General features: G+C 37.1%; 1 protein-coding gene across 2 annotated transcripts in view; it reads left to right on the top strand.

Moving 5' to 3' along the window:
• The window catches only part of NTN4 (netrin 4), a 111,018-nt gene that overhangs the window by 72,528 nt on the left and 14,163 nt on the right, over positions 1-24,327 (top strand). Inside the window, exons 6-7 of one of the 2 annotated variants that reach the window (XM_082349538.1) lie at positions 20,888-21,101; positions 21,470-21,582. In XM_082349538.1, the coding sequence (XP_082205664.1) occupies positions 20,888-21,101; positions 21,470-21,582 (327 nt within the window). Of the gene's footprint in view, positions 1-20,887; positions 21,102-21,466; positions 21,583-24,327 lie in introns of both variants that reach the window. The other variant, XM_082349537.1, reaches the window with a different exon arrangement.

Genomic DNA, 24,327 nt, shown 5'->3' with positions numbered 1-24,327 from the left:
TTTTACTGATATAATGTTCAGATTAATTTGAAAGCATTGCATATTATTCACTGCATTTTACTTTACTAATCAAATTTTAAATTCTGCAGCTTTACAAAATTGTAAGATGAGTAAATGTACAAAACATTAAAACAGTGACTTTTTTAAAAAAATGTCTGTGTCTTACCAATAAAAAGAGAAATGGAAAGGTTTATTGGCAGACTTGGAGCCAAGATAAATACCCTGTGTTTTGTTTTGTTTTGCTTTGTTTTGTTACTGTTCTATGTTCAAGCTACTGCTCATATTCTTACAAAACATAAAAAGGTTGCCAGCTCTAACTATTTAAATCCTAGAGGGCTCATGGCTTCAGAGTAAAAAGAGCATGAAAGAGGAGATTATTTTAAAAGTTACCTCACTACTTATATAGCTCTTCTAGGGACTTGTGCCGAAAAGGCTTTATAGGTTTTTGGTCCCCAAACTACAGTTCTATAAAAACATAAGCAAAATTTGAGAAGGTAGCTAAAACTAACAAAACACATAACTTCTTATTATTTTTTAGCCTGTGAAAATGTCAATAGAGACAATATTTTCCATATTATAGTGTTTGATTTCCAAAGTCAAGAGACTTGAGCAAAATTAGGACATTTTAAACTTATTCTTTCGTACAACAAATTCTTATTGAACACTACTGTGTGCTAATTCTTGGGAATTATAACAGTGAGCAAGAGAGACACAATCTTTTTAAAGAGCTTGTGTGTGTGTGTGTGTGTGTGTGTGTGTGTGTGCATATAAATGTATATATGTATGTATATATATATGTGTGTGTGTGTGTGTGTGTGTATATAGGCAACTAGTGGTATATACGTGTGTGTGTTAGATCACACAAGTATGACCAGTATTGTTTAGAGAGTGTACAGGGCAGCTCATAGGAGGGGCAATGAACAAGAGTTAATTTTTTGACTTAAGGAGACCTGAAGTTTAATAGGAATCAACATAACATGGGTAGGAATATTCCCAGCAGAGAGAACAACCAGTGCTAAAAAGGAACAGAAGGAAGAAAGACTATAGCATGTTCAAAGAACTGAAAAAATTTCAGAATGGTTATAGAGGCAAAAAAAGAGGGGGAGGACAATAAAGGAGTATGAGGATGAGAGAAATAGAGAAGATGGGTGGTTGGATGGAGGTGCCCTCATCTTGGACGCCTCAGTCAGTGAGATGGCGTGGATTGAACTATCCACAAGTAGATGATAATCAGTCAATAGGTACCTTTAGTATAATTACCTGGACCCTACCAATTGATATTTATAGGCAATATCCAAATGTCAGAAGACCAAAGGTATCAAAGCTATTTTTGTTTTGTTTTGTTTTGTTTTTTTAAAATTTTTTGTTTATTTATTTATTTTTAGCTGTGTTGGGTCTTCGTTTCTGTGCGAGGGCTTTCTCTAGCTGTGGCAAGTGGGGGCCACTCTTCATTGCGGTGCGCGGGCCTTTCACTGTCGCGGCCTCTCTTGTTGCGGAGCACGGGCTCCAGACGCACAGGCTCAGCAGCTGTGGCTCACGGGCCCAGTTGCTCCGCGGCATGTGGGATCTTCCCAGCCCAGGGCTCGAACCCGTGTCCCCTGCATTGGCAGGCAGATTCTCAACCACTGCACCACCAGGGAAGCCCTCAAAGCTATTTTAATGAAAACTCCATGAAGAGCACATTAATATATTTAAAAGAAAGAAGGAAAGGAAGAAAGAAAGAAGGAAAGAAAGAAAGAAAGAAAGAAAGAAAGAAAGAAAGAAAGAAAGAAAGAAAGAAAGAAAGAAAGGAAGGAAGGAAGAAAGAAAGAAAGGAGGGAGGGAGGGAGGAAGGAAGGAAGAAAACATTATAACACAATTGTAACATACTTGTCTGGATTAGTTTCTCAACCCCTTAAATTATCATAGAATTCCCCTGCATCTGGGGTACTGAAAGACTTCAAGCTAGAAACTACTACCAATAATTCATATTGCTAATCACTCCTAGTTAAAAACATTTACACAATACTTGCACCAAGTAGGGGGATTATGAAAATACCTGGTACCAATTTAGTCCTTTTAGCATAATTTGTAGGAGGTGGATGGGTTAGTATGGAAGATCTGTATTTCCTTTTTTCCTTTTCTAGACATACCCTTGATCCTGGGTAGGATGACTGAGGAAGGCGTATCTCCATTCACTTTATGACTATTCCAGCATATGTTTGGGGCAGAGATGCCTGTGTCCACTTCCCTAGCATGGGTTTTCTTACTGGCACCTTCTTCCAGAACATTATTCTGGTTCTTCCCTTCCCTTTTCTGAGCCAGGGGTAAATTCCACCACTTATTAGCGCATTCAATTTTTTTCTCTTTCTAGTATTTTCCATACTATACTGTTTGATTGGCAATGTTTGGCAACATTTTCATTTTTATTTAGTAATATTTTCTTATCATTAACTCCCTCCTTAGCAGATGTGTCTCTATATCACCTTTAGAATTACCAAGGCTGATAATAAAGTTTATGACAAATAGGTTAATGTACTTAACAGTTATTAAGTACCTACAGTACACCACATTTCATGCTAAGTGCTGATAGAAATATCGCTAGAGCTAAAACTTTTCTGCCCATTGGGTCCCACTTTACTTTTATGAGAAAGGTAGTATCAAGAAAACAAGTGGATATCTCTCAAAATTTAAACTATCTCAGTGTGTGGCTCCATCAACAACATGTACAATGTTATTCAAAGTAACAATTTTATTATATTTACACTACTCTGCTTACCAAGGCAGAAAAGTAACCTGATACTCAGTGTGTGGTCCAAAGACCAGCTGCACTGGCATCATCCAGTTGCTGATTAGAAGTTGCAGAACCTCTGATCCCACCCCAGACCTACTGAATCAAACATGTGCTTTACCAAAATTCTCAGGTGGTTGTGTTATATTAAAGTTTGAGAATGCTGCAGAGTACTTTTCATCAAGGGTTAAATGCAGTTAGCATTTACTCTACAGTTAATTTTTAAAAATTAGTTAGCCAGACAGAATATCCCACTATTCCCTTAGCATCCAAATTAACCAGAGTTTGCATCTGCTTGTATGCACATAGACTTAGATTTTTTTAATGAATTACATAGAGATTTATTGAGGGAAAAAATGGAAATCTAGATAAATGTGTTTCTATGATATAGCATTTTCCAAAGTTTGATTCATGGAACACTAACTCCGTAAGATGTTAATAGGAATTAGATATGGGGAAATTTTTCTACAGCCTTCAGATTCAGGAAGTGGTGAATTAGTCAAAGGTTTCTATTCTTCGGGATTTCTCATAGCTTTTAATATGCTAGTGTTCATGATAAACCTCCTATAGAGCTCTGAAGTCTGTCTCCAAAATTTAATCAGAGAATGCTTTTCTTAACAGAGTATCTTTTAGGACCAGCATTCTACAGAATGCACGGGAAATATTGCTATTGTCTTGTGGCCATATCTATGTGAAGAGTCACAAAGCTATATCCTAGAAGATTCCTTCTGTATGTTTGTTCCTCATTTCCAAGTGCTAGAGCCTACAACTGTATATCAAGGAAATAATAAACTTTATATTTCTATCAGTGAAATAATCACAAACATAATATTAAATAGGCCTGGACAATTATTGGATTATCAGCGACGATGTATCAAAACCCTTCTCACCCTTATTTCCTAGTTTATGTCTTCTCAGGAGTTGGAACTATTGAAAACCTGAAACAGCAGGTCAAAGTTTACTAGAAGTTTATAAATCATAGCTCAATTTAGCCAAAGAAACACTTATTGGAAAAACATCTCCTCTATGGCAGGCACTGCAGTAAGCACTAGATCTGTAAAGATGAAAAGGTCTTCCCTAAAGGATCTTACATTCTAGATGGGGAGAAATTTATAGTAACAGATCATTTCAATCATTTCAATGTGGTGATGGTAATGATATAATAGTAATAGCTGACATTTATTGAGTGCCTACTCTTTTCTGTTCACTGTTCAAAGGGCTGTATATTTAGTAACTCACTTAACTTTCACAATAGCACAAAAGTATTAATGTCCCCCATTATATGAGGAAAATGCAATGAAAGTGATACACGAAGTGCCTCAAGGAGAGTTTGGGGGTGGTGTGAGGGCAATTAAGGGGAGGCTTCCTTAAAAAGATGCCCTCGATACTTCCTTGGTGGCTGTTTTTATTTTTTCCTTTTAAAGAGCTGAAATACAAAGTTTGTCCTACTTTCTAATCGATGATTGCCTTTGTTGCCTTTAATGAGATAATCTAGAAAAGGGAATGAATTGATGTTTATTCTTCCTCACAGAATCTATATACTATACGTTTAATAGAATACTTACCTGGGCACATTAATTCATTCAACAAATATTGGTGACATTATTCTTGGGACTCTATTCACAGTTAGGTAGCTAGTTCCCTGCCAAATAAGCCAAGGACTTATTGGCCCCATGGATGTTCTAGGCTATTTTTTTCCTCCTGACAAACATCATGCTAAATACTATGGTCCTTATGTGTACACTTTTAGTTAATGGCCATAAGTTCACCAAAGCTGAATAAACAGGGCCCTGAACCAAATCTACTAGCCAATAGATTTATTCCTGTGAGAAATTAAATCATCTCTGTTCTCACTTTCTCTTTATTTTAACCTTAACTAGAGTCAACTGTGGTCCCAAACAATCAACTACACATTTTCATAGTCAAGAAATTACTTCTGAGGATTTTAGAGATGTTGTTTGTTTTTTTTTTAAGACTAGTGAAGATCATTGAAACTGAATTTATTTCTACAACTCAGAAAAAAAAATTTTTTTAAGGACAGTGCATTTAACGTCTATAAACACAAGAGACAACGTGAATCTCTCCAGCTGAATCTAGGGCTGAGAGCAGAATGGAGGTGCAAACTGGTTGTTAAGGTACATGAGAAATATAACTATCACTGTGTACTGAGACACTTGGAGGAATACTGTCTCTTTGTTCTAAAAGAGAAGTCTCTTCTACACAGATGTAGAGAACAAACGTATGGACACCAAGGGGGGAAAGTGGCGGGTGTGTGTGGGGTGGGGGTTGAGGGGGATGAACTGGGAGATTGGGATTGACATATATACACTAATATGTATAAAATGGATAACTAATAAGAACCTGCTGTATAAAAAAATAAATTAAATAAATAAATAAGAGAAGCTTCTTCTAGAGTAGCTCACTTGAAATCTTTAAAGTCACTTATGTGCCTTTAGTAGCCTATAACCTAAGTAGATTTTCCTATGGCAAGCATATTAAAAATAGAATAATCCTACTGGACGTGGCACGCTGGCTTTCTAGCGGGGAGAAAGCCCTGATTTGTAGCACTGGTCAATTTCTATGGTTTAAATATTCCTACCATGGGGACTTCCCTGGTGGTCCAGGGTTAAGACTCCACACTCCCAATGCAGGGGACCCAGGTTCGATCCCTGGTCAGGGAACTAGGTCCTACATGCATGCCACAACTAAGAGTTAGCATGCTGCAACTAAAGATCCCACATGCCACAACTAAAAGATCCTGAATGCCGCAACAAAGACCCCACACGTGGCAATGAAGATCCCACGTGCCGCAACTAAGACCCGGCGCAGCCAAATAAATAAATAAATAATAAATATTATAAATAAATAAATATTCCCACGTGGCCTATTTCAAGCTACCATATATATATTTTTAATATCAGGAACTCAGACTCTAAACCAAAAGTGGGATGGTTTCTCTCCTTTGAACAAAGTCTGGCTTCCACTTTCACAGCCCCCTCATCTGATCTCAAGCACTGTCGCTATCTAGTCACTGGTTCCCAAACCTGTATGTGGATCAGAATCGCTTGGAAAAACTTGCTGAAATATGAAATCTCAGAGCCCTGCCCTAGATCTGCTGAATCAGAATCTCCAACAGGGATGGAGACAGAAATATGTATTTTATTTTAAAAAGCATCATTGGTGATTCTGACTCAGCCTTTTGGTCTCCAGACTAGCATGTGAGAACCACTACACATACTATTCCTGTTTCTAGTGTGAACTCTGTTCACTTTCATCCTTGGATCAAAGATTTTGAGCTAATTATCATCTATAACTTAATCCACTCCCTGAATTAGCCATATCTCTGGTGGAAAATCCTAAAGGATTACTAAAACTCTGGCTAGACATGTTTTTCCTGACTCAGTGATAGATATAAATGCTGGTAAGCATTCATTCAATTATCTTCTCCCACGTAAGACTGTCTAACTCAGAACCACTGCTTTTCTCCAAGAAAATTTCTGGAAGAATTCTAGGATGTCTGTTTTTCATGTAACAGTTTCAAAATAAATACCAAGCAATTCCATTCAGAGGACTCCCTTATTCATAGTATACAGATTTATTTACCATAAATACCTCATACTTTAAGGTGAATTATTATAATGAGATTGGAATTTATAATAAAATTAGCTTATCACTACATTGACAATTTACTTTTACTTCCATGTTTATATTCCAGAACATAGCATTAAACTAGTATAAGTATGTTATGTTGGTATTTAAATAAATATTGAATCCAGTACTTCATGAAGTCCCATCCTCCCCCGCTTCACTATTCTTTTAACACCAAAGGATATGTTAAATGTTCAACGGGTGGGAAATTGATTGGGTATGGAATATTGACAGCTAATCCATGACATTTTTCTATAGAAAATGTCCCTTCCTTTAGTGGGACACGTGGATTGAAACAGATGTTTGAAGAAATGCTTTGTAGAACAGAATTAGTTCTCTTTTTGGGAAATAGCCAGTTAGTTACTTTACAACAAATGAATTGACTTTTATGTCAAGACATATTTTTAACTATTGCATAGTCTCTTTCTACATCTAAAGAAAAATCAGCAAATGGAAAAGAAAGTATCATTCATTCTCTGTCAGAGTAAACAACCTCTTGAAGAACTGACATGCCCTTCCTTCTTCCCTGGTGGGACAAAATAAATGTAGTCAACTGCCTTTTAGCAGAGAGTGAATAAAAATAAACTTATTCCCTCTGCCCTAAAACCTAAGCCAAATGTTTACCAAGATACTGTCTGGTTACTTGGTTACCATTACCCTAAGTAGCAAGCTATCTCTGTAAAGAAAGAGTTCTGTCATCCATTCAAATCTCTCTTGTGTTCCTTCTTGCTTTTTATTTCTTCTTTCTTCTTTCTGGCTTAGATGAAAACTGTTCAACTGATGGAAATACAAGTGCCTTGAATGGGTGACTATCTTGCCGCAGACCATCTTTCCATCCCTCACAGTCTACTCAGATATCACCTTCTCAACATGGTCCCAAGAAGAATCACTGTCTCTCTCTGCTTGTACCTCTATTTAACAATTATTTCATTCTACCTTTAGCATGGTTATTCTTTACCTTCAAATTGTCTTTGAAGTAAAATTGTTAAATTAATCAAATCCAGAATACCTTATCACAATATCACCTTCCATTTTTCATTCTTGTGCCTGTATTCCAGTCCATCTCAGAAAAGAATTGTTCCCCAAGGGTCATTGACATTTCTTCCAGTAGTAGCTCAGTGGGCTTTTTCTTTCAAATTGTAGTTTTAGCAAATCCACATGAATTCATCTTATGTCATATAAACAACATAGACATCTTTGTTTTATTTTGGAAGCAACTGTGAATGATTCCAGCATAGAACCAATATGAAGTAAATGTTTTTGAAAAGCAAACTTTAAATAGAACAGTGACTTGGCAATAAGAGTTGGGAAACTTTAATCTCGGTTTTAAAAGAATCTAGGATGTAAAACCAGAAGGTTAAGAAGTGAAAGAGCTAGGTAAAATACACATTATCATAATGTAATAATCATATTAGGACTATCCTTTAAAAAGATTAAGTAACATTAAAATTCACCACAAAAAGGAGACATTTTATGAACTGATGAATAATAAAAGTCAGTCAAATTTGGGAAGAGAAGTGGGAGAGGTCATGGAATTCTCTAAAATGTCTCCAGAACAGTTCACTGAATAAATCAATAATATGCTATTCTGCATTTGATGAGAAGAAGCACTAAATAATCAAGCAAATAATTATAAAATATCTAAACTCTCAGAAACCCTAGACAAAACTAGATGGGGTATACAGAAGAGAACGAGCATTTGTTGAGTGGCTATTATAGGTCAGACACTGTGCTGGGCAATTTACATAAGTTATCTCATTTAGCAATCTTTACGAGTTAGGTGGTGTCTTTTGTATTTTATAAATGAGGACACCAAGGCTTAAATTGACTACATAATTTGTCCAAGTTCGCACAGCTGGTCAGAGGCAGAGATTTGAACCCAGATTTGACTGAGGCCAGAAGACCATCAGTCATTAAGAAATATCTATTAACTGGCTATAATTAATCCATTTTTAAAAAACTCAACACAGATTTACTTAGTACCTATCATGTGGCAGCCCTATCCTATTCACGGTATATATACAACAAAACAGTCCCTAACCCCATGGGAACAAACTATAAATAAATTTACCCAAGTAAATATGTAAATTAAAAACTGCATCCAAAGACCCCAAAGACTTTGATCCAAAGACCTATAAAGATCCGAAGAACTTGATTCCATACTGTGACCTAACTGATGAAAACAAAATGAGTAAACAAAGGCAGAAATAATTGGAAATTTTATATATATATATATACATAAATATATATATATACATAAATATATATACACACACACACACACACACACACACACACACACTTGTATTCTTGGATCTTAAGAACTGTATTTATCTTAAGGAATCTTAGTAAAAGAAAGGTGGAGGTAAATGGAGAGTGCTTCAAATAGACCAACAAAACAATCAGGAAAAGAGAGATGCTAATGAATAAATATGAAAGAAGATAAATATTCTCAGATCAACTAGTAAACTGCTCAGGGAGAATACAACAACTTTTTACATATACTTGAAAGGTATAAGGGGACATAGGGAGGGGCAAAGAATAATTTAACTTTCCTAGAACAAAGAGTCATAATTAGATATAATTGGATGAAAGTGAGGAAAGGAATTTCAGATTGATTAATGTGAAAAAAAATGTTTTGCTGCCAGTGACAGGCATTTATGGGTAGGGAATGTCTCCCACAGAGTTAGAATAAAGAACTTTTCTTACAAATAATAAATAATAATACTTGACTGAGTGTAGCATTAAATGTAGGAAACAGTCTTGCACTCATGCAGGGAACAGTCTTGCACTGGGAAGATTCAGAATATTCTGTTCTGTTTGACCATTTCAGTTTTTTATGAATTTGCTGTGTTTCTTCTGTTTCTAATATCTTAGTGTTGCAATGCTATGATGCTAAGATACTAAAAACCTGTAAAAGAAATAGTATGAGCCTTTTAGGAGGTTCATCAAAACATAAAATCATTTCCTGGTTGTTGCTCATTGAGAGGCACATTCATTCAACAGAGATTAAGTTCTGAAAATGGGTCAGTCATGGTCCTAGGTTTTGGGGATACAGAGATGAAAAGACATGGCCCCTACCTTCTAGGCCTTCACAATGTACTATAGAGACAGCAATGAGGCGAAAAATCATAACAAAGTTACATTGGAGGCCAGAAGACCATCAGTCATTAAGAAATATCTATTAACTGGCTATAATTAATCCATTTTTAAAAAACTCAACACAGATTTACTCAGTGCCTATCATGTGGCAGCCCTATCCTATTCACGGTATATACAACAAAACAGTCCCTAACCCCATGGGAACAAACTATAAATAAATTTACCCAAGTAAATATGTAAATTAAAAACTGCATTAAGTATTAAGAAGAAAAGGGTACCATGACAGAATCTAGCAGCGGCTAACCCATCAGTTCCATGCAGATAAATGGAGTCAATAGGAATTCTTTCTCCAAAGGAAAAAGGAGTTAGAGATGACCCCAGTTTCTCACTAGATGCCTAGCTAGGAACTAGGCACCTGAGTGGTACCTGAGTGGCCTGGGACTATAGAAGGCTGTCTTCAACAAAAAGATAATGGTGTATGATCAAACCAAATTCTCCAAAGCAAAATACATTGTCCAAAATTATACTAAAAAGTTTTCCCATAGTAAAATTTGTCTGTACACTCAAAAGTACTTTCTTCAATTTTAACTAAAGTAGCAACCCAGGAATATAAAATCGGCTATTTAGCTTGCTAAGATCTCTTAGATATACTCAGAAATAACTGGCTCAGTTACAACTAGTAAACAGGAAAGGAATAATACAGAAATCAAATTGAGGGTCTGAGCAGTGGTCACATAGTAAAGCATTAAAAATAAAGGGCATTGGGACGTCCCTGGTGGTCCAGTGCTTAAGACTGTGTGCTTCCACTGCAGAGGGCACGGTTTGATCCCTGGTAGGGGAACTAAGATTCTGCATGCTGCGTGGTGTGGCCAAAAATAAGTAAATAAATAAAATAAAAATTCAGTGGGAATACATCCAAACAATTGAATTTAAAAAAATTTTTTAAAGGGCATGACTTTTGTATTTATTTGCATTACCCATTTAAAAGCTTATAGAAGACAGATAGGAAATACAGTTATATACCTCATATTTATTTTTAAAAAGCATTCAATAGAGGCAAGAATGAATAGATCTCATGCATAAATGGATCGCTTTCTTTTGTGTGGGATGTACAGTTCAGGAGACATTGCATTTCAGTAACTGATAGGCAAATCCTAATTTAGATTATTTTCTTATTAAATTTATTCTAGTGTATTTTTTTTTTTGAAATTAACATATACCTTGAATATTGTGGAACTAGCTATCTTTGAATACAATGTATATAACATTTAAAGGATGAATAGAAAGATGCTCCTTAGGAGAGTAAAGGGGTAAACCATATTGTCTTTGAGTAAAGTTCATTTACAGTTTTTTCTTTATTATTTGTAGCTATCCATCCACTAGCAAAAAAAAAAAAAAAAAAAAAAAACAGTTGATAGTAGAAGGAGAAAATAATGCCAAAAAAAGGTAGAAGACTTCATTTTATCTAACATTTAACTTCACACTTAATATAGTAATGACAGTTCATACTGTCTCCTTCTGTTTGGAGCTACATCTCAAAGTCATCTTCTGTTCCTTCTAAGAACCTCGGCAGGAAGCTGGACAGCTTTCAAAATGGCTTTGATATTAAAAATTCTCCATCAGAAATTCTGTAGGGCCTTGGCCTTTGCAGGAGAAAACAATGTTGGGAGGCTGGGAGGCGCAGCTGAAGGAGTGGCCGCTGAGCAGTGGTGAAAGGGCTTGACGAGCAGCTTCTTTCCCAGCTGAGGGCCTTGAACTTCGAGTTCTGTTTTTAGAAAAGATAAATCAGGAGCAAATACTTTCAGGGTATTTTGCTCCAAGTATAGCTTTTACTAATAAAATGGCAAAAGCTAGAGCCATCAGGTAATACTAATGAGTTCTGGCAATTTAAAAAAGGTGAGATGCTAAACTCAGCAGGCTGTTTCTGCTGCACACTTGGCACTGTGGATCACTCTCTGAGTGAAAGATGTGCAGACTCATAGAGCTCAAGTGAAGGTGGGAATAAAGATGAAAAGGCAGCAGTGGTCTCCTGCAACTCTACCACCAAAGGCTTTAGCAACCCCATCAAAATAAAGGAAGCCATAACTCTTCCATTATGTTCCTAGCCATTTTGTACCTATGTTTACATGCTTATTATGTTCATGTAGATTGACAGCTGTGACTTTTGTCCTACATTCCATGGCAGGGTATATCCCTATAAGCAGCAGGATCATAGATAATATCCTACTTTTTCTCAACATACTGTGATCCAAAAAATGAGAGTAATAGCCGATTAATTTTTTTTTTAAGCAGAGAAAGGAACATGTAACAAGAGAGTAACCTAATTCTATAGGATTTAGATTAGTCAAGAGAGCTGTTTGCCACCAATTCCTCACAGGTGCAAAGCAAGGAATTTCAGCCTATTTTGAAAGCCAGTTAGATCATTAATTTCCTTAAAAAACAACCCATATCTATAATGAGGCAGTTATTATTCTTTCCTCTGTGTTTCCATGCACCCTGGTCTACCTCTGTTTTAACATTTACTGCCCTGTAATTATTTATTTGCATATCTCTCTTCCCTCTCTGAAGAGATATGACTGTATTTGTCTTTGTATCTTCAGCCCCTAGCATAATTCATGTTAACACTAAAGCTCAAGAACTCTTTGGTAAAGGTATAATGAATGAATGAATGAATGATGGGCATTTTAAAACCAATATGTTTCATCCAGATAACAATAATAGTTATTATCTAAGCATATGGTACCACTAAATGCCTGAAACATTGCTACACATATACACTATCTCATTTAGTCCTCACACAAACAACTCTATAGCCTAGGTATTTTTACTCTTCCTTCATGAATGAGAAAACTGAGACTTGAGGGGGTTAATTTCACAGTCATATAAGGAGTAAGCCTCATAACCAGAATTGAACTCTTCTAGTCTGACTCTTAAGTTTGTGCCCTTACCAACACTATTACATTGCCTTTGTTTTATTTTGTCTTCCTGAGATATTACAGGTACTTTCCAGACAGCTGTATTTGTTGTCAGCCTCTGCGATTGAAACAATTATTAGTTTAGAGCCTTACAGATACACAAGGTTATTTAAAAATGTGTTCATCCATTGTTTCATTAATAGTTATGTTTCCTAGGAGAAAAGCAGCTCATGTCCTCTTTTCTGTGCATGCTCTATGGAGGTACAATACTTCACAAAATAGATGTAATTACAAATATATATCTGTAATATATATCTGTAAAATTTGTACAACATTTAGCAATTATCTAAATTCATTATTTGAAGGAAAATTGTTGTGAAATCTTTTGTTAAGTACCCATTTCCTCTATCTCATCTGTTCTGGAAGTTTTGTATTACTATGTCATGTTTTCTTATAACAGAACATACTGTTTAAAATAAGGTGTTTTCATTATTAAAGAAATCTTGTGACAATAGTGAGGAATTAAAATGACATTTTTAATAATTTTGCTTTGCCAATATGATTATGTGAGAGCAGCCTAGGGAAAATTTTCTTTTGAGGGGTAGTGGTAATAATTACTCCAGTAATGATTTGCTACCTAGGTAAGCCACATAGTTTCTAAACATATCTGGTTACCAGGCAATTTTTGGCTGTCAAGAACAATTTACCACAGCTGAATACACCAAAAGTGGTAATGAAACAAATAATTAAGTTTAGAATAATAGTATATGATGTTAGTTCGATCTTTACTACTGGGTTTTATGTCTAACAAGGAAAAGACAGAGCTGAAGTCAAGGATTTATGTTACTGCAGTTGGGTTCTAATTTGACGTTCATCATAATGAATGCATAAAAAGTAAGTGCTTGGGTTGCATTTTAGAATCAACAACTGGTAAGAAGTATATGTTGGAGGATCAGAACCTGAACCAGAATCGAAGAAGAACCTTTTTTTTCCCCCCAAGCAAGAAGAAAATATATTTCCATTTTGGAAGAAAATAAGAAATGTAGGTTATGTGTGTCAGATATTGCCTGCCATACAAACTTCAAGCGATAGGTATGCAAGGCAAGCCTCTGTGTGCAGTCCGAAAAAGTATGCCATGAAAGGTGTCAGGGCCTTCTGCCTGAAGCTAGTTCTGCATAGTTTCCAACTGGTATTTTTATCTTGTAATTATGTGAAAAGTCACATTGACAGAAATCAACTAGCACATGTGATAGAATCACATTCTTCTCTGGCAATTCCTGAAATGTGTGTAGGTTTTAAAATATATGGCAGGGCTTCCCTTGTGACGCAGTGGTTGAGAATCCACCTGCCAACACAGGGGAAACGGGTTCGAGCCCTGGTCCAGGAAGATCCCACATGCCGCGGAGCAACTAAGCCCGTGCGCCACAACTACTGAGCCTGCGCTCTAGAACCCGTGAGATACAACTACTGAAGCCTGTGCACCTAGAACCCATGCTCCGCAACAAGAGAAGCCACTTCAATGAGAAGCCTGCACACCGCAACGAAGAGTGGCCCCTGCTCACCGCAGCTAGAGAAAGCCTGCTCGCAGCAATGAAGACCCAACGCAGCCAAAAATAAAATAAATAAATTTATTTTAAAAATAAATAAATAAAATAAAATACATGGCAGTACAGAGAGGTCAAATCCTAGAAAGGATTGGATCTTCTATTAGAGTAAAAGATAATGGTGGTGGTGGTGGAATACCATATAATAATAGATGAGAGTCCTACATTGTCTTTCTTCTGGCTCCCTGTCTGCTGTCAAGAACCAAGTTGACTTAACTGAGGGATACAGTAACTATTGGTTTAGTCACCATCAAAATGATGAAATGTTTATACTGGATTATGGGATTTAATTTAAAGTCATAGCATTTTGATACATTCATGTTACATATTATATAATACCTCCAAATTATTTAATTAAAAACAAATGAAAAATCAAAAGTGCTTTGCTATCTTAAGAGAAAATGCCTAATGTTTTCATAATGAGGCCCAACCAAAAGAAAAAAATCAGAGGATTTAATGTGGAAATAGCGATCACTGTAACTGTATGAATTAAAATAAAACTGGTCTCCTGAGAAATTCAGTGTTTTAGAAGCAAAATGTTTACTTCTCTCTTGCATTAGGTAAGGTTTTTTTTAATCTTGTAATAATTATTCTTCTAAATTATGAATCTCTTTAAGAACCAAGACTGTCTTATCCCTAGGAGTTTGTTCAGTATTTAGCACATAGTAGATGCTCATTAAATGTCTGTTGAGTAAGTGAATAGATAAATAAATGCTGCCTTAAACAAACACACACATTGTTATCCTTTCAAACAAAATTTATTATGGTGTTTTCCTCCTCTGCCCTTTGTAAGTACTTTTTTTTTTATCACTGCCTTTTAATTCAATTAAACAGTCTGTTTTAGAACAGTAATCCAATAGAAAATAGGGAAAGATCAAGAAGACAGACTTCACAGAAGAGGAATAAGAATAAAAACAAACAAAAACAGTCTTTTTTTGAGCAGCCATAATTTGCTATTTGCTAATTGCCTGTTAAGTGCTAGGGACATACATTATGTCTCATTTAACTCTCAGTACCACCTGGTAAAATAGAAATGCGGGGCTCATAAAGGTAAAAATTTAGCTAGGAGTTGAACCCAAGTCTACCTCCACTAAACCCTTCAGGGGATAGGTGAGACCCATGCTCACCTTCAAGGAATTTACATACCGGTTTGACAGAGAAAAGTAAACATCTGACTGTCTGAAATGCAAAGTAGAAGTGACCAGAGCTATAAGAAGAAATGTTATTTTTAAAACACTAGAGGGTTTCAAAGAAAGGATGAAATCATATTCAACTGTGCTGAAATAAGGAATGACTTCTAAAAGAAGGTAAACTTGCCCATTAGATGGGTAACTGGAATGGCTGCTTTGGGCTTCATACCTGGTGAGGTGGGAAAGGGTAGCAGAGGGAAGGGTGCTGCATCTTTTTTCTGAATATCACTGAATATCAGTTTTGAAGCTCTGTCTTTACAAGAAAGGTGCAAACAGAGCTGCTACCTTGAGCACTTCCACTACTCCAAATGGTTGACTCGCTTTGACCACACCCTTCCAGCGACAACTTTAGGGGTGACACTTGAATAGATCTTAAAGGACGTGTAGAATTTTGAAAGATAGATATAGGAGAAAAGATTTCCCTATTGAAATTAATAAAGGTACAGAACAGGAAAGATTGGGGTTTCATTTAATTAGAATAAAGGCTATCTGCAAGAATTCATCCCATTCGATTAGAATAAGGGCTATAGGCAAGAGAGTAATGAAAAGTAAGACTGGAAAAGTGGGCTAGGGCCATAGTATGAAGGATCTTAAATGTTTGATTAAGGGGCAGTTGTGTTTTGTAAACTACAAATGCTTCGTAAACATTAGAATTATTAACTAACACATGTTGGTTGAGTAAGCAAATAAATGAATATTCCCAAGAAGATAATTTATACCTTTTGCTTAAAAAAAAAAAAAAAAAGGCAATATTCCATGCCCTTACTGTAGTGGTTCTCAACCAAGGAGAGCATAAGGGAGGAGAGGAAGGGTGTGTTTCACATATGTAAGATGTAAAGAACTTTTGCAGACTTCTCACATTTCTGCTGGTTTGAGAACCACTGCTCTAATGATTATAAGCTTAACAAAATTAAAGAGATCTAAACAGAGTACTACACCATCAATACCTGCATTTCTTCAGCTTCTGTTCTCACAAGTCACCAACACCCTCCTGTTTGACAGCATTACTGTCCTATTATAAATCTTATGTGACTTATTCTGTGTTGTCTTACATTGTTAATCACTTGAAACTTTCTCATCCTTTGGTTTCCATAGCAACACCTACTTGATTCTTTTCACTCTCTATCTGGTCCTTATCTGCTTTACAAGTTACTGCTCTTCTAACTGCCTGGACCAGTGTTCCACCCTTGGTTGCCTTCTCACTCTATATACTATCCCTGGGAAATCTCATCCATCCCTCCTAGTTTCAATTCCCATCTGCTGACAACTCTCAACACTGTATTTGTGACCCCATCCTTCTTCTACACTTCAGATTATTATTTCCAGTTGCATATTATAACTTATTAGTGCATCCTTCAGACATTTCAAACTTAACATGTCTAACCCTGAACTCACCATCTTCTCCCTCCCTTCCCTATCTCCACCCCGACATGGATTCACCTATCCCAACCTGCTCTAGTCATTCACTTTCATAAACTAGAAACCTTAAAATTTTCCTCAGTTTCTGTTTGTCCCTCAACAGTGCATTCTTCCTCCTCATCCAGATGGCCTCTGAACCCTATCAATTCACTATTAAGAAAAAAATGATTTGTCACATCCAACCTTTTCTCCCGTTCCTTCATCTGCTGTCTTAGTCGAGTTCCTTGTTCTCTCTCATTTCTTTGGTTTCTCTGCCATCAGTCTCTCCCTACTGCAGTCTATTTCACACAATGACGCCAAAGTAACTGTCAAAATTAAATTATAACCATGTCATAATTCTGCTTTTTTAACATTTTACTTCCTATGATTCTTTATACCCATAAGACGAAATTCAACTTCTTGGGTTAGGCCCTGCCTCAATCTGGCTCCAAACATAACTCTATAGCTTTTTCTTCAGCCTCACCAGCTCCAACTGCTTTCCACTCAACATACACTCTAGACACACTAACCTTCTCACAGTCCCCAAATAGGCCCTTTCACATATGACTCCTACAGCCTGGAAGGTCCTTCAGGTCAATTCCGTAAATTCTTATTTGGGCATCTACTATGTACCAGACTCTGTTCTGGGGCATAGAAAGCAAAAATAAGAAGATAAAGATCCTTCTGTCAATGAGTTCAGAGTCCAGTAATAAGGGAGACAGGCACATAAATAATAATGCACTGTGATACACACAAAATAGAAATATATACAAAGAACAGAGGCAGCATAGAAGAGAGGGTGGTTAATTGTCTGGAAGGCGTGGGACAAGGAAGGGTAAAGGTAAAGGCAATGCAGGCACAGCCAGGGGCACTGAGGCATGAAAGAGTTTCACGTTTTCAGGAAGCAGGAAGAGCTTCCACATATAATGCAGAAACATAAAATGCATTGAGGATGAACCATACACTTAAAAATGGTTAAGATGGTAAATTTTATGGTATGTGTTTTTTACCACAATTAAAAAATTTTTTAAATTATTTAAAAGAAACGCAATGGGGAGAGAATCTAAAGACAGGCTGAAATAAGCAACTGCCTATCTTCCCCTCCTTTTCACCTTGCAAACTCCTACTCATCTTTTAGGATCAACTCAGATGTCTAAATGACCCCTCCTTTGTGGATCCTATGTGAGACCCTCAGCCTGTGCACTCTTCCTCTGTGCTCTTATAGAGCTCTATTAGAGTGCTAATCACAGATTATGGAAATGTTTTATTTATTCCTCTGTTTCCCCCACACGGATATGAGTTCCTTGACTCACATTCGTGAGTCACCATAACTTATACAGGCATAGACTCTACACTTCTACAAGAATTATCTAATGAATTCATTAGTTATTTAATTCAGTATTAATTAACCATATGCTACATACTATACTAAGTGCTTTATATACATGATCTCCTTTCACCCTTACAACTGTATGAGGGTAGATATTGTTCTCTTTTCCATTTTATAGAAGAGAAAACAGAAAACGAGAGGCTAGGTATCTTGCCAGTAGTCACACAGTTAGTAGTTGATGTGAAGCCAGATTGAAGCCAGAGCTTTTAATGACAAAGAAAGTAATCAATAGAGTAAGTTTCCAAGGGGATAAAGGAGGGAGTGGGACCTAGAAAGTTAATTGAGAAGATTCAGAAGGAAGAGCTGGCCCGGCAGGTGTCTGACTCTGTGCTATGCACCTTGCTGAAGTAATTTCATTTATAATAGTTTCATCCTCATCAAATCTCCGTGTAATGTAGATACCCAAATGAAGAAACCGACATTCACAAAAGTTAAATTTTTTGCCCAAAATCACAGAGCTTGTGAGAGACAAGGCCATAAAGCAAGATCTCTTCCAGCTTTCTCATTTGATTCTTAGAGAAAAGCGTGGAAAGTTGAAGATAAAGAGATTTTGAGGTGGAGAAAAGATTACCTGAGGACCTTATCAGTGGATCAGAATCTTCAGACCAAGTGGTTAGTGTGAATTAAAAAGCCTGGAGAAATTTTGGGACACCCACTGTGAGGAATTTTATTTAAAAAAAATAGGCAGGGACAATTGAATAAATAGGGCTAATGAGCATCAGTTAGGGGGCCCTACTGAGGTTAGGGTACACAAATTTGTGATAAACCCAACAAGCACATTTTTTTTTTACTTTGTTCAGCTACTTTTGCTAGCCCATGAACAAAGAAGGTGTTGGGGACTGTCAAACTGAGCAGTAGGCAATCGCAGGAGTTGGGAGAGGGCTGAGAGGAAGGACTTTTGATTAATAGAAAGGACTTGCAGAAGTGGCTGATTATAGATTCTAGTCTGAGGAGCTGTCTTAGCCCATACAGGCTGCTATAACAAAATACCATAGACTAGGTGGCTTAAAAGATAAACGTTCATTTCCCACAGTTGGAGAAATAACTGGAGGTTGAAGTCCGCAATATGGTGCCAGCATGGTCCAGTTCTGGTGAGAGCTCTCTTCTGGGTTGCAGACTGCCAACCTCTGTTGTTGCTTCACATCCTTCACAAAGAAGAGAGCTCTGCATTCTTCATCCCCTTATAAGGGCACCAATCTCATCTCCCCCAAATTGTATCCAAACCTCCTAAAGGCCCCCCACCTCTAAATACCATCACATTGGGGATTAGGCTTCAACATAAAAATTTGAAGGGGGGGACACAAACATTCAACAAATCAAATTAAGCTTTCTTCCTATACCAAACCTGAACTCTCCCAGTTGTATAGCGGTGGAGAAACAACCTATCATTTTATCTGGGGTCACTATAAATTGATGACTACTAACCTCAAAAGGTGGCCTTTATGCTGCTGGCAATTATATTTCACTTCCTAAGTGTCTCATTCACTCTCCCACTCCCATTCTTCATCATCTCTCTCACCTGATGACCTTGCTTTCTATTTCATCCAGAAAATACAAGCAATCAGGGGGCTTCCCTGGTGGTGCAGTGGTTGAGAATCTGCCTGCCAATGCAGGGGACACGTGTTCAATCCCTGGTCCGGGAAGATCCCACATTGCTGCGGGGCAACTAAGCCCATGCGCCACAACTACTGAGCCCATGCACTGCAACTATTGAGCCCATGCACCACAACTACTGAAGCCCGCATGCTCTAGAGCCCTCACGCTGCAACTACTGAGCCCACGTGCCGCAACTACTGGAGCCTGTGCTCCACAACAAGAAGCCACCGCAATGAGAAGCCCACACACCGCAACGAAGAGTAGCCCCTGCTTGCTGCAACTAGAGAAGGCCCAGGCACAGCAACGAAGACCCACCACAGCCAAAAAAGAAAAGAAAATACAAGCAATCAGAAGAAAAATCCCACCAGCTCCCACCACTGCATTTATTCACTTCCCTGCATTTGTATCCATATGCTCTGCCTTCTATCCTATTACTATGAACTAATCATGCTCCTACCCAAGTCCAACACCTCCTCCTCTACACCAAATCCCATCCTTTTTTTCCTCTCTCAAGTATTCCTTTAAAAATTCTCCCATCTCTCTTCTACTTGTCAATTTTTCCCTTTCTACTGGATCATTTCCATCAACATCAAACATGCTGTAATTTCCCCCATCTTAAAACAATCAAAACAGACAAAAACTCAAACCTTTACTTCAGTTCATATATCCATTCGGTATTAGCTACCACCACATTTCTGTGCCCTTATAGAAAAGCTCACAACACAGTTGTCTGTTCTCATGCTCAGATTACTCTATTCCCATTCTCTCCTGAGTTTTCTTCAGTGAGGTTCGCCACTCACTGTTACACTGAAACTGTTCCTGTCAAGGACACCGGTGGTCTTCATGCTGTCAAGTACAATGATCCATTCCTGGTCCTCATCTTCTTGGACCTGTCAGCATTTAACACAGTTGATGTCGTCCACCTCCTTGAAACTTTGGCTTCCAGGACACCATGAGCTCATGATTTTTTTCCTTTCTCACTAACTGCTCCTTCTTTGTTGATTCATTCTCATCACCCCAAACAAAAGCCATTCATATTTAATACCTTTAATTTTAGGATAAATTAGGTGGTTTAGCAGCAGATGTGCTTTTCTGATGACATCTTCTTATCTGTCATTAATTAGCTTTCATTCATTGAGCATACACCAAGTGGGTACAGGAGGAGCCTCAGAGATACGCTGTGTGGTGAAGGGAAGCCAGTTTGGGATGGCTGGGCCTAATCTCCACAGATAATCTGGTCACTCATTGGTCCTCGTGTGTCCTCTCTGTTGTAGTGTGTTCCTGTCATCCAGTTGGATCAGCTGTCCTTCCTTTCAGCTCAGTGACCTTCTGTGACCCCAGCAACGGTGACTGCCCTTGCAAGCCTGGGGTGGCAGGGCCACATTGCGACAGGTGTATGGTGGGATACTGGGGCTTCGGAGACTATGGCTGCAGGCCTTGTGACTGTGCCGGGAGCTGCGACCCTCTCACAGGAGACTGCACCAGCAGGTGAATGTGCATGGCTCTTTCTCTCACCTCTGTGTCTTTCAGATTCTTTTGAAGATCTGGTAGTGATTTGGAAAACGTTGCATGCTGCTAGTGGAGCAAAGATGTATTTGCACATCTCTTTAAAAATTTTTTGTCAAATTGCAGAGTCAAGTAATTTGTTCTTGCAAGATTCTAGAGATGGCCTTGTTCATTTTGCAAAATAAATTATTCTTTTTAACAATAAGCCCTTTACAACACTATTTATTTCTGAAAAGTGAAAGGATGGGAAGGTAGCTAATAAGGTTTAAATCTCTAGAAATATATTCATTTCATTCAAGTTCTAAGAAATTCCTTAATAAGTTCTTCATCATTTTTTATTTTATTAGCAGCACAGACATAGACTGGCATCATGAAATTCCTAACTTCCATTCCATGCACAATAAGAGTGAACCAACCTGGGAGTGGGAAGATGAGCAAGGATTTTCTGCACTTCGACATTCAGGTGAGACAATAGATATTACTGGGTCTAGTCATATTTCCGGGTCTGGTCTTGAGTAACAGTGATTCATGACGAACCAGAGAACAGATTTTGGATCTAATAAGGGGAACTCTAGTTCTAAGGTTAACAAAGTAGTGACCCTCATAAGTATAAAACTCTTAAACATAGCTAAATGGTATTTAACAAGCTTTTGTTTATTTTCTGATTGTTAGAAAAACATGTAATTAGTACAGAAAATTTGGAAAATGCAGAATATCACAGTAAAAAAAACCCCCAAATCTCACTATCTCACTGTTAATGGGTGTGTTTCCCTCTCTCTAAGATTTTTTTTTTTTTTTTTTTTTTTGCTGTGGACCATTTTTAAAGTCTTTATTGAATTTGTTACAACATTGCTTCGGTTTTATGTTTTGGTTTTTTGGCAGCAATGCATGTGGGATCTTAGCTCCCTGACGAGGGATCAAACCTGCGCCCCCTGCATTGGAAGCCGAAATCTTAACCACTGGATGGCCAGGGAAGTCCCTTCCTCTCTCTAAAACATACTGTTTTACACAGTTGAGAGCTAACTCAATGGAAATGTACAGATTCATTTAAAGGAAAAACATTCTTACAGACCTAGTGTAACTCAGTATGTACAAAGCAAAAGCTAGCTGTGAACTCCTTATGTTTAAAGTTTTATCCAACTATAAAACAAAAATAATTTTACAAACTAAATATAAGCCAAATAAAATGAATAAAATTCAAATTAACATTGAATATGAAAAATGATTTTTACTGAAGCCAAAACACTGTTTACTACATAAATATGATTCCTTGAGTTTATCAAGTCTATATTACTCTTTATTCTGATTTAATTTTCCTATGATGTTTACCTGTTCTGTCATTTGAGGAGCATGCTGTGATACTGGCGGGAACACATAATTTCTGTGTTCATCCTATCTCTATTCTTTTCTCATAGAAACTCAAGTGGTTCTGTTTAGCATCAACTTAAATCATATCACAAATACAAATGTGGACAAGAAATCTTGTTGTCAGCATTTGGTTGTAAAGTGCTCACCAAATCATCCAAATAAAACTTAAAATAACATATTAAAATATTTGTTATTATTAAACATGACAAACACCAAAAATGTGATATGAACACCCATATGAACACCTTCTAGTGTTATCAAATCTTAATTTTGCCATAATTGCCTCATATTTTCATTTAAATTATACAGATGCATTTGAAGCCCCTGATATACCAATCTACAAATAGACTAGCCTTCCTTACTCCACAGAATAACCACTAACCTGAATTTTGGTGTTCATCATCCACTTTCACATTTTTACTATTTTACTATATGTATATTAAATAGTATATAATTAATATATTTATGTAATGTTTTAAAAATCTCATGTACATGATAACTTACCTACCCTTAAAATTTTTTTTTTTTAGTTAAATGTGTACTTTTTTTAGACTTATTCATTCTATTATATGAATACAACACTCTGTATTCTCCCGTTGTTTGCCATTTAGGTTATTTCCAATTTCCAATTTTCCACTATTATATATAATGCTACCATGAATGTTCTCTTATATGTGTTATATTGTGTACTTGAGAAGCAGTTTCACTAGATCAGGGGCTGGCAAACTACAGCCCTCAGGCCAAATGTGGCCTGCCATCTACTTTTCTACAGGCTAAGCTGCCTGCTCTAAGGTTTAAATGGTTACTTTAAATGGTTATATAAGTACCTACATAAAATCTTTAATTTTTCCCCATGGCCACAAAGCCTAAAATATTTATTATCTGTTCCATTATAGAAAATGTTTGCTGACCCTTGTTCTAGGGTACAATCTAGATACTGTTGGGTCACAGTGTGCTTATTGTCAAATTTACCATTTATTGCCAAATAGCTCTCTCAAGTGGTTGCATAAATTTGCATTCCACCAGCAAAGTATGACACCCTGTTGTTCCACATCCTCACAAATAAGTACTTTGTACTTATTTAACAAATGTCTATATAGCACATACAAGGGGCCAAGCAGTATGCTAACTCGTTAACTCAGGCACAGTTTAACTCATTCAATATTTTTTGGACTTCTAAAACTGATGTTATCAAACCTCTAAATTTTTGCCAATCTGATGGGTGTGAAATGGGATCTTGCCATTTTAATTGCATTTTCCTGATTAGTAATTTTTTTTTTTAATTTTTATTTATTTATTTTTGATTTATGGCTGTGTTGGGTCTTCGTTTCTGTGCGAGGGCTTTCTCTAGTTGTGGCAAGTGGGGGCCACTCTTCATCGCGGTGCGCGGGCCTCTCATTATCGCGGCCTCTCCTGTTGCGGAGCACAGGCTCCAGACGCACAGGCTCAGTAATTGTGGCTCACGGGCCTAGTTGCTCTGCAGCATGTGGGATCTTCCCAGACCAGGGCTCGAACCCGTGTCCCCTGCATTGGCAGGCAGATTCTCAACCACTGCGCCACCAGGGAAGCCCCTGATTAGTAATTTTTCATGGTTTCTTGGACTTTCAGGTTTCTTTTCCTGTGAATTTCCTATTTGTAGTTTTCTTACTAATTTGTAGGAGTTCTTTATAGACTCATTCATTTAACAAATATTTGTTGAATACTCATACTATGTGCTAGTGCTGTAAATCTAGTAATTGAACAGACAAAAATCTCAGTGTCCAAGGAGTTCACATTCATGCAGAGGAAGACAGCTAATAAACAAGTAAAATATTTAATGATGTTTAATATAATAGAGAAA

The sequence above is a fragment of the Balaenoptera borealis genome (genome assembly GCF_965194805.1).
Source record: "Balaenoptera borealis genome assembly, chromosome: 13".
Lineage (NCBI taxonomy): Eukaryota > Metazoa > Chordata > Mammalia > Artiodactyla > Balaenopteridae > Balaenoptera > Balaenoptera borealis.
Note: the sequence above shows the minus strand (reverse complement) of the source record. Positions and strands in the feature narration are given on the sequence as shown.